This window comes from Paramormyrops kingsleyae, chromosome 8, assembly GCF_048594095.1.
Source record: "Paramormyrops kingsleyae isolate MSU_618 chromosome 8, PKINGS_0.4, whole genome shotgun sequence".
Lineage (NCBI taxonomy): Eukaryota > Metazoa > Chordata > Actinopteri > Osteoglossiformes > Mormyridae > Paramormyrops > Paramormyrops kingsleyae.
Window position 1 is genome coordinate 40,463,877 of NC_132804.1, and position 15,622 is coordinate 40,479,498.

Genomic DNA, 15,622 nt, shown 5'->3' on the forward strand with positions numbered 1-15,622 from the left:
TTCAATGCTGTACGGTACAGCATAAAAAATAAATCAATATAGCATAATGGAACATTACTTCTAAATCAAATTAAAAAGTAAAGAAACTCAGGAGGTACTGGGTCAAATGAGAGGTGCCGATACTAACTTAGGCTGAGTCCAGATCGAGGGGGGCTGAGCTGTAGGTCACGAGGTCCAAAGCTGCTCTGCAGGGGTACGGAGGCCATTTCCAGGGTTTGCCCACTAGTTGTCTTGCACATATCGAGTCCTTTTGGCTTGGAGGTCAAGTTGAGTGGCTGATTAGCTTCCTTTAAACCAAACTGAGGATGCATCAATTCATGTCACATTCAAGAACAACCACTCTCTCCTGTCACGTTCTCAAATTCTGTCACTACCCAAAATTCTTTTATATAAATGTTACCAAATATAAAACAACAATCCGTATGGTTATTGTATGCTTGTGTAGGATAATATGCAACATTTTTACTGAAAGCAAGGCTGCAATACAAAATTACCCTCTTTTACATTAAATATTAATTTTTTCTTCTAAGCCATTAAGCCCAATGATTCATCTGACAGTATTCTGTTATTAATTGATAGTAATTTGCATAAACAAATCTATAAAGCAGCAATTTAATAAAAGGTGGTGTGTGGCTCTGTGGCTTAGCACTCTGTGTGTGTATGGGAGTCACTGGTTTGAATCCTGTGGCTGACAGATTAATATTGCTGTTGGGCCCTTGATATTTGATAGTTTTCAAGTAAAACTAATCGGTGGTATATTTGGGCATCTTTTAAGTATCATAAAAATGCTAATTCATAGCATTCATTCAAAGGAGGAGGAGGTAAGGAGCATGCACTAATTCTAGTGTGTTTCCGCACCCACCACACGACAAACCACCTCAGGGATGAGAACCTGAGTGCAGCCATGTGGAGGGTGATACCTCGGCACCACATTAGTGTGAGTTTTTTTTTTCTGGTGGCCACCAAGTTATTCCCTGTAAATTGGAGGACCTCCTTATAGGGCTGGATGTAGATGAAGCAATTTCAGGTTAAGGGCCTTGTTCAAGGACCCAACGGGGTAGAATCACTCCGGGCATTCGCGGGATTTGAACCAGCAACCTTCCGATTAGGCTCAGGCATCTACCTAAGCAGATGCCTGAGCCACCTCATCTGGCTCCTTTCAATGCGGAGGAGCAGCGGCTCTACTCTGAGTCTCTCCCGAATGGCCGAGCTCCTCACCCTATCTCTAAGGGAGAGCCCAGCCACCCTGCGGAGAAAACTAATTTCGGCCGCTTGCACTCACGATCTCGTTCTTTCGGTCACTACCCACAGCTCATGACCATAGGTGAGGGTAGGAACGTAGATTGACCGGTAAATCGAGAGCTTTGCTTTTTGGCTCAGCTCCTTCTTCACCACGACAGACCGATGCAGCGCCCTCATCACTGCGGACGCCGCACCGATCCGCCTGTCGATCTCCCGCTCCATCCTTCCCTCACTCGTGAACAAGACCCCGAGATACTTAAACTCCTCCACTTGGGGAAGGACCTCCTCCCCGACCTGGAGAGAGCACTCCACCCTTTTCCGGCTGAAGACCATGGTCTCGGATTTGGAGGTGCTGATTTTCATTCCAGCCGCTTCACACTCGGCTGCGAACTGTTCCAGTGAGAGCCGAAGGTCACGGTCTGATGAGGCCAACAGAACCACATCATCTGCAAAAAGCAGAGACCTAATCCTGAGGTCACCAAACCGGACACCCTCAACGCCCTGGCTGCGCCTAGACATTCTGTCCATAAAGGTTATGAACAGAATCAGTGATAAAGGGCAGCCCTGGCGGAGTCCAACCCTCACCGGGAACGAGTCCGACTTACTGCCGGCAATGCGGACCAAGCTCTGACACCAGTCGTACAGGGACCGAACAGCCCTTATAAGGCAGTCCGGCACTCCGTACTCCCGGAGCACTCCCCACAGGACTCCCCGAGCGACGCGGTCGAATGCCTTCTCCAAGTCCACAAAGCACATGTAGACTGGTTGGGCAAACTCCCACGCACCCTCCAGGACCCTGCCGAGAGTATAGAGCTGGTCCACTGTTCCACGGCCAGGGCGAAAACCACACTGCTCCTCCTGAATCTGAGGTTCGACTATCCGACGGACCCTCCCCTCCAGCACCCCCGAATAGACCTTACCAGGGAGGCTGAGGAGTGTGATCCCCCTATAGTTGGAACACACCCTCCGGTCTCCCTTCTTAAAGATGGGGACCACCACCCCGGTCTGCCAATCCAGAGGCACCGCCCCCGATGTCCAGGCAATGCCGCAGATGCGTGTCAACCAAGACAGCCCCGCAACATCCAGAGCCTTGAGGAACTCCGGGCAGATCTCATCCACCCCCGGGGCTCGGCCACCAAGGAGCTTTTTAACCACCTCAGCAACCTCTGCCCCAGAGATAGGTAAGTCCACCCCCAAGTCCCCAGACTCTGCTTCCTCATTGGAAGGCGTATCGGTGGGATTGAGGAGGTCTTCGAAGTATTCCTTCCACCGACCCACAACGTCCCGAGCTGAGGTCTGCAGCGCACCATCCCCACCATAAACAGTGTTGATGCTACACCGCTTTCCCGCCCTGAGACGCCGGATGGTGGACCAGAATCTCCTCGAAGCGGTCCGGAAGTCATTCTCCATGGCCTCGCCAAACTCCTCCCATACCCAAGTTTTTGCCTCAGCGACCACCGAAGCCGTGTTCCGCTTAGCCTGCCGGTACTCATCAGCTGCTTCCGGAGTCCCACAGGCCAAAAAGGCCCGATAGGACTCCTTCTTCAGCTTGACGGCATCCCTCACCAGCGGGTTCGGGGATTGCCGCCACGACAAGCACCGACCACCTTACGGCCACAGCTCCGGTCAGCCACCTCCACAATGGAGGCGCGGAACATGGCCCATTCGGACTCAATGTCCCCTGCCTCCCCCGGAACATGGGAGAAGTTCTGCTGGAGGTAGGAGTTGAAAATTCCTCTGACAGGGGATTCTGCCAGACGTTCCCAACAGACCCTCACTATATGCTTGGGCCTGCCAGTCCTGCCCGGCTTCCTCCCCCACCAGCGGAGCCAACCCACCACCAGGTAGTGATCAGTTGACAGCTCCGCCCCTCTCTTCACCCGAGTGTCCAAGACATGCGGCCGCAAGTCCGACGACACGACTACAAAGTCGATCATCGAACTGCGGCCTAGGGTGTCCTGGTGCCAAGTGCACATATGAACACCCTTATGCCTGAACATGGTGTTCATTATGGACAATCCGTGACGAACACAGAAGTCCAACAACAGAACACCACTTGGGTTCAGATTGGGGGGTGGGGCGTTCCTCCCAATCACGCCACTCCATGTCTCACTGTCATTGCCCACGTGGGCAGTGAAGTCCCCCAGCAGAACAAGAGAGTCCCCGGGGGGAGCGCTCTCCAACACCCCTTCCAAGGACTCCAAAAAGGGTGGGTATTCTGAACTGCCGTTTGGTGCATAAGCGCAACCAACAGTCAGGACCCGTCCCCCCACTCGAAGGCGAAGGGAGGCTACCCTCTCGTCTACTGCGGTAAACCCCAATGTACAGGCGCCCAGCCAGGGAGCAATAAGTATGCCCACCCCAGCTCGGCGCCTCTCCCCGTGAGCAACTCCAGAGTGGAAGAGGGTCCAACCCCCTTTGAGGAGACTGGTTCCAGAGCCCAAGCCGTGCATCGAGGTGAGCCCGACTATATCTAGTCGGAACCTCGCAGCCTCGCGCACCAGCTCAGGCTCCTTCCCCACCAGAGAGGTGACATTTCATGTCCATAGAGCTAGCTTCTGCAGCCGAGGATCGGACCGCCAAGGTCCCTGCCTTCGGCCACTGCCCAACTCACACTGCACCTGACCCCTATGGCCCCTCCTACAGGTGGTGAGCCCATTGGAGGGGGGTGTTAGGTGTTAGGTGTTAACACTATGACAAACACTGTGTTCAAAATAACATTTTTACCATGTATATGGTGTTTATAAGTGTCCTACCTAGTGTTTTTTATTTTTTTATTTTTTACCACAGACACAGACAAGCTTGCCATGGACGCATTTATCCATGTTGGGACAGGTTGATGATCCCAAATATATAGTTCTTCCCAAACTGCACATATATTGCACAAAATATCAGAAACCCAGAGCCACATCCCGCTATAATTTCTGATTATAATTTATAATAATACCTGTTTGTGCACTGCACCACTGGACCGCTTTGCAGGAGCAGAGTGCGGGTTAGGAAGAAACTGCATTGGATAGTCAACTGAAAAGTGCAGAGAAAATTTAAAAGCATCACACACTAATGAAGAACTGCATTTTTTCCTGTAATGACAACTCTGCTGGAAAAGGATATCATGAAACACATTCAGGGTGCCTTCAGGTAAAATGCTCTTCCTCTAAAATTAAGTGGAATTGTTGGACACCGACAGCCTCCACTGTTTCTGTAAAAATATGCAATTCTGTTTCCAATGAATTTTTGAGAAAGAGAAAAATATCTAACAAATAATGAAATTGACTCAGTCCTTTTATTATGTGCTGAACTAGTTGACTTAGAGCTGGGTGGTATGACCAAAAATTTATATCACGGTATTTTTCAAAGATATATCGGTTTCACAGTATACGACGGTATTTTTCTTAAAGTATGACCACATTTTACAGGATTTTACAGGACACATTTTTGTTTTACATTTTTGCATTGTCCCCACATTAACTATATTATTTTATTATTAGCCATTGCACATATCCACTACCTTAATGATAACATACAGCTAACGTGTTTGTTGGCTAACTGCTTATAAATGGCTAATGCTAAGGTGTTAACATTAAGTTAACATTTTTGATAAGTGTTTCATAGTTCAGTGTTGCTGGAAAGCAAGCTTTACTGACCTCGCAAAATTTCTCATAAAGACTGGGATGTCGGCCTTTAAGATGTTTCGCCAAGTTTGACGTACTACTTGACATTGTCGCCACAACTTTGTAGCACTGTTTGTATAGAGGCTTTTCGACATCCTTAGCCTTTCAATGCTCGTCTGCAAAATACTTCCAAACAGCACTTTTGTGTTTTTTTTTTTTTTTTTAACTAAAGCAGCTTGCAAAGTACATTCAACTGCAGCATATGCCATGTTTGGCCAAATCGGTACGTGTGTGTTAACCAGCGCGAATGTGATCGGCAGCTATTCAGAGAGGGGAGGGGTTGCGCGAGTGTGTGCGTGTGCGAGCGTGCACACATGCCTGTGCTGTAGTGGTGCTGTGTGAAGTATGCCGAATGAGGCAAAAACCGCACTGTTGGTATCAATAATGGTGAAAGAGTATCTAATCAGATTCAAATTTTTTATATCTATTAGTATCTGAGAATCGATTTTTTGACAACCCCAGTGTCTCATTATTTTCAACTCCAGCGTCAGCTATATCTTCCATTTCTGATCTTTCGCGGTACATTTTTAGTGGTGCAACAGTGAAAAAGGTCCCCCCTTAAACAGTTTCCAGCTGCGCCACTTTCCGAATGTTGTGTAGGCTATTTAAACCAGTATTGCGGTATAAGAAAAATTCACAACAATAATAAAAAATGGTTTTCGGTATGAACCGGTATACCGCCCAACACTAGTTTGGCTTCTGAATCTGTTTGCATCACATACTTGATTATGAAGGAATTTTCAAATCAAGAGATTTTTGAAAATATCCTGAAATTCTCATAGTTTTTTTTAGTTTTTGTTTTTAAGTTTGTGACGACAAATATCTCTGGGATTTCAATATAGTAAAACAATTGAAAAGTAAATCACACACGCACGCACGCACTCCTATATATAAACAAATGGAGATTTTCATGACGTTCTACAGGAACTGTGCTAACATCTGTTATTTAATGTCAAACAATTTGCCAGCCTGATCTAATCATTATGACAATTGGTTACAACGAACAACCCAGTAACAATAATTTTGCACTTCAACGTATAACCAAAATACACAACTGCTGTTTAAACCTAAATAACAGTCTCTAGGTAACTTTATACAGTGAGCACCACGGAGGATGTGCATGTTTTTAAGTAAACTTTGTTTTTATCATAACGATAAAGTACAAGAAAACCTTTATGGTTAATCTAGAAAAGGGAGGAGCATTGTCTGAAGGAGGCAAATTTTTCATTGGGATTTGTGCATTTGACAAAAGACTACCTTTTCAGGTTCCACAATATAAATGAATGAATGAATGAATTAATTGTGTGTGTGTGTGTGTGTGTAAAATATGAAGAATACAGAGGACTACTTGCCTGGTTTACAGGGAATGGGTTGCAGGGGAAGGCCCATCTGAGGCTCTGAGGTGACTGACAGGGGCTGCGAGTTATGGTGAAAGGCAGGGATCATCACATAAGGCATGTTCACCTGCTAAAAGAGGGCAGACAAGCAGGATGGTCCATCGTCATACAACATGACCCAAAGGGCCAAGCCAGACAGCACAGGAATACAAAAGTCCTTGTGAGTTGTTATACCATTAAAGGAATAATTTAAGGCCTCTTGTATTCATAACATGAAGAGCATTAAAAAATGTCATGATGCTGTCAATGGTGGAGTGTGGATCTAACTGCCTCAGCCCAGAAAAAGTGGCCAGATTCATGGATCTATAAGACCACAGTAGTTTTTTCCCCATTAGTAAGCAATTGTTCAGTAGCCTCTGCTTGCATAAGGTATAAAGTTTAGCACATTTCATAGCTCTCTTCCATAGGTTGAAATGGGACTAAAACTCCAAAGAATGGAACTGCTATTATACTCACAAGCCAGTAAACCCACACTAAATACCTGGCAATATGAATGGGAAAATGGGAAAAAGTACAGAGTATATCGTCAGTCCTGCTACAATGCAACTAAAGTGCTCCTGAAAAACCTCTCATTCATTAAAATCATGTACTAAAATACACATATTCCATGGGAAAAACTAAGTTACTAAGTCTAGGGAATATGACTCCTAGACTTAGTAACCTACACCAAATTTAGTAAATTTAGTAACTTACACCAAAATTACCAGCTTTACACAAAGAAAAACTGGTTCTAAAAAATGACTTGTTATGAATCAGACATCATTATAGTTCACTTGGACAGCTGTTTTTGCGTTCAAGTAGTGTTTCTCGCCAAGACTATATGTTGCAGTTCGCGCGTTGCTTTTCTCTGTGGCTGAAAATTGTGCAAATACAAATGCGATTCTGCATTGTATTGGAGGTGGTTACTAATATATTAATTGTGTTAGAACTGATTTGCGGTGTGATAACACACGTGGTAGCAGAACTGACTCTATGTATAGTATATGTAAATGTATAGTATACTTTGTAAAGTGCTATAGATAAAAGATAAGCAAAACATTTAACATTTTAAAATATCTTACTTGAATCTGCTGCTGCAAGAGATTGATCTTGTGTTGCTGCTGGATAAGCTGCTGCTGCTGCTTGGCAATCTGTGACAGAAATAAAGCTTTAGGTTAAACTTATTTGGCCCAATAGCACAGATAAAGTTGAATAAATCACTATCAAGATTGTCCAAAATTAAGCATAAAGGTCACCCAGGTCTTTCAGGGTTAGGCCAGTAGCTATCAGGTAAACTCACCTGCTCCTGCTGCTGCCTGGCCAGCTCCATCTGCTGTTGCTGCTTTTCGAGGAGCAGGGCCGCCATGTTCCTTTGTTCAGAGTGAGCACCCAGTAGCTGGTCCCGCAGGCTTGACAGCTGGTTGATCATCACCAGCAGCTGCAGCTCCTTCTCTGCTAGACTCTCTGGAGTACCTTCCCACAGAAAAGCATAGTTGGGATCATGGAAGCAAAGACAAAATAATACAAATGATGCCAAGGTCATGCTAATAAAGAGCGTTCAAGGAAGTATAATACTCATGTAATGTCTCTGCAAGACCAAATACAGTAAGAACCTCATGGCAATAATGAAGCATAGTTTGAGGATGCTCTGCTGCATTATTACAACCTGGATAACTTGATATGACTGCCTCCCCCGAACAGATCCTCACCACATTCTACACCAGCACCATCGAAAGCCTAGTCCGTAGCTGCATCACTGTCTGTTACGGGAACTGTAAAATCTTGAACCGTAACACGCTTCAACAGATAGTGAGAGCAGCTGAGAAGATCATCGGTGTGCCCCTACCCCCCCTAAAAGACATTTTCCAGACTCGCTGCTACAACAGAGCCTAAAAAATTGTAAAAGACCCATCTCACCAACTACACAGACTCTTTTCCCTCCTACTGTCCGGAAAAAGGCTTCGAAGCTTCCGCTCCGCCTCTACCAGACTGTGCAACAGCTTCATACCACAAGCCATCAGAACTCTGAACACACACTAATATGTGGACTGACTCTCTTCAAATTCCTCTAAACAGCATATACAATCTACCTCTAAATTGCAACTGCACTTTACTTACGAAGTTAACATCTCTCCACTACTTATTTATTATCTCTGCACTATTTATTAACTGCCTGCTTCCACCTTGCACGCCCTGTTACTGTAATGTTGTGTACTACATGTTGCACTGGGGCCATGGAGAAACGTTGTTTCATCACTCTTTGTACAGGTATGAAGCTGCTGATGACAATAAAGTAACCCTGAACCTTGATTAGAATTATTAATTTTGCAGGAAAATATCTGGCCAATGCCCTGAGCAGTAGGTTGTTCTATCAGCATGAAAATGGTGTACTGTCAAAATGCAAACACAAATTCTATTGAGATATTTTAGCAACACCTAAAACAAGCAGGCCTTTTTTATTAACCTACAAATGCCACTTGTCTATTGATGAATACAGATGCAGTGAATCCCTACAGTCAGCATAACTAGTTACATGGAAATATTAGCTGTTGAATGACTTCTTATGGAAAATTAACATTTTTGTGATATTTACTCACTCAGGTTCCTTTATCTAACATTCATATTTAGTTCAGATAACAATCAGCCTGAAAAATAAGCTGACATACAGAGAATCAGACAGGACAGACAGTGTGCCCTGTGTTCCAGGAGGACCTTGGTGCATATTTGAGGAGTGCGGTGGCCTCTCACCTTTCAAACTTGTGCTACCATGGGCATTCTTGACCAAAATTTTCTCTCTCAAGTCTGAATTCAGAAGTTTTTCAATCGTGGGCATTACTGTGCATCCACATGCAGCAAAAGAATGAAAGTAAAAGCACATAAAATGGACAGGAATTACGGTAAAGATCAAACTGGTCGAAAGAGAAAAATCTCAGAGAAAATTATATCAAAAAGAAAAATGTCTTTTTTCATGCAACTTTTATCTCCATATCAGAGCAAAAACACAATAAACAAATCCTGTGTGTGTTTGTGTTATGTAGATATTACACCATGGGGACCATATGTCCCCACAGTGTGATAAAAACCTGTTATTTTGACAATGCGGTGGGGACCATATCTTTGGAAATTGAATTTTATAAAAATATGTGACTGCATGTGGTGTGTATGTGGTGTGTGTTTGTGTGTGTGTGTATATGCACTCCTGGGCAAAAAAGTAGGCCAAAGTTTAATGTTGAGGCACTCATTTTTTTGCCCAAGAGTGGAGAAGGTCCTTGTATGGTACATGTAGCATGAACAGTGCATGGAATGTCAATGGCTCACCCTCACTAACGCTATGCTGGAGGTCCAATTTGTCAAAACTCCGAATGCCTCCATCTTGGCCTGGAGGGCTGTGTCCCTGTGTCCGTTCTTTTTTGGGAGAGCCGTCCCCTCGCGGGGATGTGCCCAGTGATGTCCCCTGTGGTTTCATGACAATCCCACTGATGGCCTTTGAAACAACACAAACAACTCTACGTTCACAAAAAATACATTTTAAAAAGACAACATATCTATCTCTATATAAACTAGTCCTTCATTTTAAAGTGAAATCTGAATTAGCAAATGAATAATGACATTGCCTCTTTTACCAAGGGCGACTGTGACATCCTCAGCTGAAAATCTGCCTGCTCGGCCAGTGGGCGTGTCAGCCAGCTGCAGGGTGATGCTCTCTGGAGCTCCCTGCCAACCTCTCCACTGCTGATATCACCTGGGCCTTCCTCTTCCACCTTCACACCCATGCCCACCATGGTTACATCATTGCTGGCCTGGAGATGCAGTGCTGAGGGGCCGGGCTCACACATCCTGCAGAAGAAAACCAAAGATCTCCTGTCAAGCCAAAGAAATGCATGTTTTACAAATGCCACCAATATCATCCTGTTGACAAGTGGATGACAATTGGCTCCTGCTGGAGTACCTTATTCAGCAGGCCAGGCTAATACTGCTGACTAGACAAAGGCTGCCTTAAGTGTGTCACCTTTTTAGTTTTTTAGTTTCCTAGGAGTTAGGAGTCATATACATATTTTTCAGCAAGTGAACATGCGAAAAAAACATGTAATTTATGGAGAATTATCTTTTATTTCTTCACCGTTCTGATTGAAAAGGAAAAGAAACGGTGAGGCAAAACATTGACACAGGCTTAAAAAGAAAAGTACCTGTAATGTAATATTCTTACAATTATCTAGAAATTAAAACAAACTATTTGGCAGAAGTTCTGCTATGTGAAATGTGATAAAGCAACAGAGTCCTCCCCAAATACACTGCTCTCTGTATCAGATCTGATGAATCTTGAAGCACTCACTATCCCTGCATATGGACCACAGTTTGTTTATGAAACCCATCAGTTGCCTGTTTTGCATGGAAAACAGCAATGCATTGTCTGGGCAGACTCAGCCTGGCCACTTTTAATAAAGAGTAAATCCTGTCACAGAGCTTAGTGATTAGGTGCCTCAAATCTAGCATGCTGGACCATGTTGGGTATAAAATACCTCCTTATGAAAACCTAAAATTAATAAGCAATGGGGAGAAAAAAACATATGAATCAATATTCCTCTTATTTTTTTTTATGGGTAAAGACTACAGAATAAAACGCAGTATATATAATTGTCATGGAAATCCAACAGAGGAAGTGTGATCAATAGTCACAAGATGGACAAAAGCATTAAACACCAGGAAACTCAGAAGGGCAACAATACAAGTGGACTGTAAAAAAGGGGAGAAGAAAAAAACAGCAGAGCAAAATGTATGAACAGCATCATCCTAATCATTAAATAAAATTTGATCATATTGAACAATATTTGAATCTAGCAGGAAAATGTGATTACATTCTTAATTAACTATGCATAAAACTTACATAAATTCATACATCCATTCAGCTCAATTTCAGAAGCCGGCCTAACTGTCCATCAGTGTGTTCCAGAATGAGGCAGACGAAAGAGGTTATGATCACCAGACAGCCCAAGCAAAATTACCCCGCAATGAGAACTAACACTATTTTTAAGATAGTGTTATTTTTTATAGCAACCATAGTCAGTCTTTAATCTCAGTTGCAAAGTCTGTGGGGACCCGGGAGCAGGGCTGTACCACCCTTTCCTGTGTCGCTAGACCACTTCTGATTGTTATCAGAGGCTGTGCCTCTTGGGAGGCCTGCCATGCCTGTGAGAATAGCCCTTTACAAACTCCCTGCAGACTAACAGATCCTACTGAGACTGTCTGGCATTTGAGGGTTCACAGATATAGCTAAATCAAAGGTGGGGATATCATTAAGAGATGGCGACACTAAAGGTCAATTCATATTTCCCATATCTGCATGAGTTTACTGTCCATGTGTACTACACATTTCCATGGATGTTGATGGTCACATCCATCAGATGTATTGCAATAAACACAAATACAAGCAGTGTCATGAAACAGGTAAACGTTTTATGAACAGGTTTAAAGTTGCTAATAGGCTTGGGTGGGTGGTATTAAGGTAATATGGCGTACTGCTATATTTTGGAATCCTTGCAACACCCATACACCAACCCCCGTCCACAGCTTCATGAATTATATCGTCTCAGTTTCAAAATCTGTCTGGACAGTATGAAAATGGACAATTATATATGTGGGTACTGATGCACCTCCTCATACAACTGTTCACTATAACTGCTATAACAACTATTTTTCTTCCTGATCTTCTTCTTCTCTTTCTTGGTTGACCTTTGCTCTGTGAAAGTTAGTGCTGCCACCTGTTGAATTTCCTTGTACATGCACTGTCCAGACATACTGTAAAACTCTGGGGTACACTCCTTATAAATCCAAAATCATTCAAGCATAAAAATGTCTAATACTTCCCTTATATGGTGTATTAGTCTGTACCAAACTAGGTGAATCTGACCAGATGACAAACTATAGCTTCATCACTACTACATACATCTAAAGAGACAATATCCAGTTGGGACCGCCACAAGAATCTGAACGAACCTATAAAGTTCATTATTTATTTTGTTCAAAATGGCAGTGCATTCTATTAATCAGTGATTTCATTTTATCTACCTCTTACCCCAAACAGAGCTTGTAGTACAAGGCAATATCATGATCTCTTGAAAATGGTCTCCATCCATTTTTACAGTGATAGATACTTTTATAAAGAGAATACTCTGAAAAGCTACAAAATGGCAACTGTATATTTTGCCAAAAAAGGTGGTGGGGGAAAGAGTCCCTTCATATGTATGCCGATTGGGTGGGGGGGGGGGGGGGGTATACCCCCAGGTGTCTCTTTTACATTGTAGAGGGGTCCTCCTTGGTATATTATACATCAGGGAGACGGGGGGATTCAGAATTTGCATCATGGTCGGCTAGAAATGTCTTGCCTAAAAAATATACATAGTATGGGAATAAGGTAATGAAGAGTAGCCCCAAAGAAAACAGAGAACCATTTGCATGAAATGAATAGGCACCACTCAAACAACTCACCAACTAAACATTAGTGTATTCTGTGTTTACAAGTTGTTTATGTAAATATATAAACAAAAAGGGGACACAATTGCATGCCAGGAAATACAGAGTTGACAAGGAAGACTGATCTAGACTGTTGTCTACTGATTTCAACTCCCTTGATTAAAGAGAAAACATATACACTTATATGTGCTGCTCCTATACATTTCGAACTTCCATTTTCATATATATACATACTATACATATTTGGAATTTTTCTGCTTTCATCTGCTTTTCAGATAAATGCACAACCTTTAGTTAAAAAAACTTCCTAAGCAAATAAGTATGGGCTAGTTCAAAAAAGGAAAACCATTCAGTTGTTAATAAATATAATTTTTGCCCTGGCATAAAAATACTACATGAATCAAAAAAGGAAAAAAATCTGCGTTGTTTATGTGGCTAGTAACACACAAACACAAAAGTTTACATTGGAAACATTGGTTCAGGTGATAATAATAGATTGGTTATCTTTTTTCCTAATCACTTTTGGGGACAGCCCCAGAATAGTCCCTGTGCTAATTTTATTCCTTTTTCCCTATGTAGCAGAAATTAAAAAAAAAAAATTCAAATGACCGACAAAAGGAAAAAGGAAAAATGAATAGATGAAACACTGCACAATATACCACACCTTGCAAATTTCCTTCTAGCTAAATAACCCTCTGCCACTAACCTTTGTAAAGTGACACCAAAGTATGATAAACACACTAAACCTTAATTTCAGCAAGTTTTCAGTTATTCTATGTGGTCTGCCTAAATAAAAAAATATGTAAATAAATCTAAATAAAACAAGTTCAGCTCAGGTGTTTGGATTATTTAGGTTTCTGTATATAACATAAATTAGTGGGTGTCCACTCATAAGAAAAAGAGTGCTCTGCTGTCTCTTTTCTGCCTTTCACAAACACCTTTTCACCCTTCTGTTTTTCTTGTTTATTGTGCTCCAGAAAACATACTGTGGCCATTCATTTAAGATTCAAGGTGGGATATGAATGAAGAGCAGAAATACACTTATAATAAAGAAGTAAAACAAGAGAACAGGCATAAAGCATGTGTCTGAAGAACATGTTTATGATTGTCTACAACCCTCCAGCTGCCACATCCCTTATTTTTTTAAAAGAAAAAAAGAAAATGAATGTGGTGGCTTTAAGACTTCAAATCAAAATTCAGGGTCATTTCTTCAGTGATTTGTATATGTATGCAGCATTGTGTATTTAATATGGTGGAAATGGTCATAAACTGAAAGATGACAATGATAATCACCTTGTTAGAAAAGTAAATATGAGCTTTCAAGCAGAGTCTATGCAGTATTTGAGTCTCCATGGAGACCAGCTCAGCTCTTTATGAGGTAAGGAATGCAACAGGTACCTCTGAACAACTGTTCTTCCTAATTCTCCATCTTCTGCAATGAAAGGTGGGGTGACTTAAGATGGTAGCTCATAAGAGTTAGAACTTGTGAGAGTTGGAAATGGAACAAGAGATTATCTGGGTATATAACGGTTGTGATTATATTGACCATTCTGAATATGTCGATTTGGTCCAGATATATTTTACCGTTTATCACTGGCATAAAATATCAGTCAGAAGTTTTTGCACACCACAGGTTTTTACCACTTTTCCATTTATTTCATAAACTGCAGATTTTAAAAATTCTTTTTAAGCATTGGAAAGTTGAGTGAATAACTAAATTAAAAGATAAGTCAAATAAAACCTTTGTAACATTGAAAGACTATGTAACAGTGCATGTCTGACATAGTATTAACTGGTTGTGTGGTGATGGCATAGTCAAATTCTAGGCTGTCCTTTAACTTTAAATACACTAGTTAATGGTTTCTTCCCATGAAACAGAGTAGTATGTAATATCCCTTGTAGAAAGTAACATGAGGTTACTTTGATGAATCAAAGATATATCATTTTCTTGCTAATAAAGGCACTCAGATGGTAAACATACTGTAAATTTATATGTTATCAAAGAATACTGAGTGTATTTTTAGCAAATGTTAAGTGAGCAACAAGCAATAGTAAAAAATCTCAGTGTGTGCAAAAACTTTTGACTGGTACTGTACAGATATCAAATCACACTACAGAGTATAAAATACATGCACTTGGCTTACTTAAACTGGTGAAATTTAACCCTTATTTAAACAGGTGAAATCTGATGATATAACATCCATGAGGATAATGTTCCAAATAAAGACTGAATTGACCTCTGTGTGTGTGGCCTCTGGTATTAAAATAATTTTACAGTGATGATAGGCAGCATGAATAACATATCATGCTATCAGATATTCTATTGATATTTATTTTTAGTATTTTATGGTTATAATGTACTAGCAATATATGACTGAAACATTACATTGTGTGTATAATAAGCCTTGGGAAAAAACCTTGTAGAACTTCACGTTCTATAATCTTTAAAATACCGACAATGATGATTACAATGATTAATATTGATAATGACATTCATTTTTCGGAAATGTATAAATTATAGAATAATATGAACAGAATAATAAGAACATAACAACCAGCAAAGTAATCTTGTATACTTATTGACTGTTCCCTAGATCTCATGGAGACTCACTGCTGAAGAGGACAGGCACAGGCTCTACATGTCCGGGCAGGAGGTAAAAAAAAATTAATGCCAAATGCATAAACATAGAACCACAAACCGGTTCTACTTCTTGGGCCAGAACAACACCTCCCATGTTTAAATCTATTACTAGATTATTATAAATACAGTAGATTAAGACAAGACCAGAAGTTAAGCATAATAAGCATTAACTGGAGTATGTCATACAAATATGAAAAACCAGGGCAAGGGCATAAGTC

At 41.7% G+C, this 15,622-nt stretch overlaps 1 protein-coding gene across 1 annotated transcript in view; it reads right to left on the reverse strand.

The window, feature by feature from the left end:
• Positions 1-15,622, reverse strand: part of LOC140592260 (uncharacterized) — a 31,127-nt gene that overhangs the window by 8,005 nt on the left and 7,500 nt on the right. Inside the window, exons 2-9 of the mRNA XM_072715168.1 lie at positions 9,916-10,129; positions 9,611-9,776; positions 9,041-9,127; positions 7,593-7,765; positions 7,375-7,443; positions 6,269-6,383; positions 4,190-4,266; positions 128-299 (exon numbers count right to left, since the gene is read on the reverse strand). Coding sequence (XP_072571269.1) covers positions 128-299; positions 4,190-4,266; positions 6,269-6,383; positions 7,375-7,443; positions 7,593-7,765; positions 9,041-9,127; positions 9,611-9,776; positions 9,916-10,129 — 1,073 coding nt within the window. The remainder of the gene's footprint in view (positions 1-127; positions 300-4,189; positions 4,267-6,268; positions 6,384-7,374; positions 7,444-7,592; positions 7,766-9,040; positions 9,128-9,610; positions 9,777-9,915; positions 10,130-15,622) is intronic.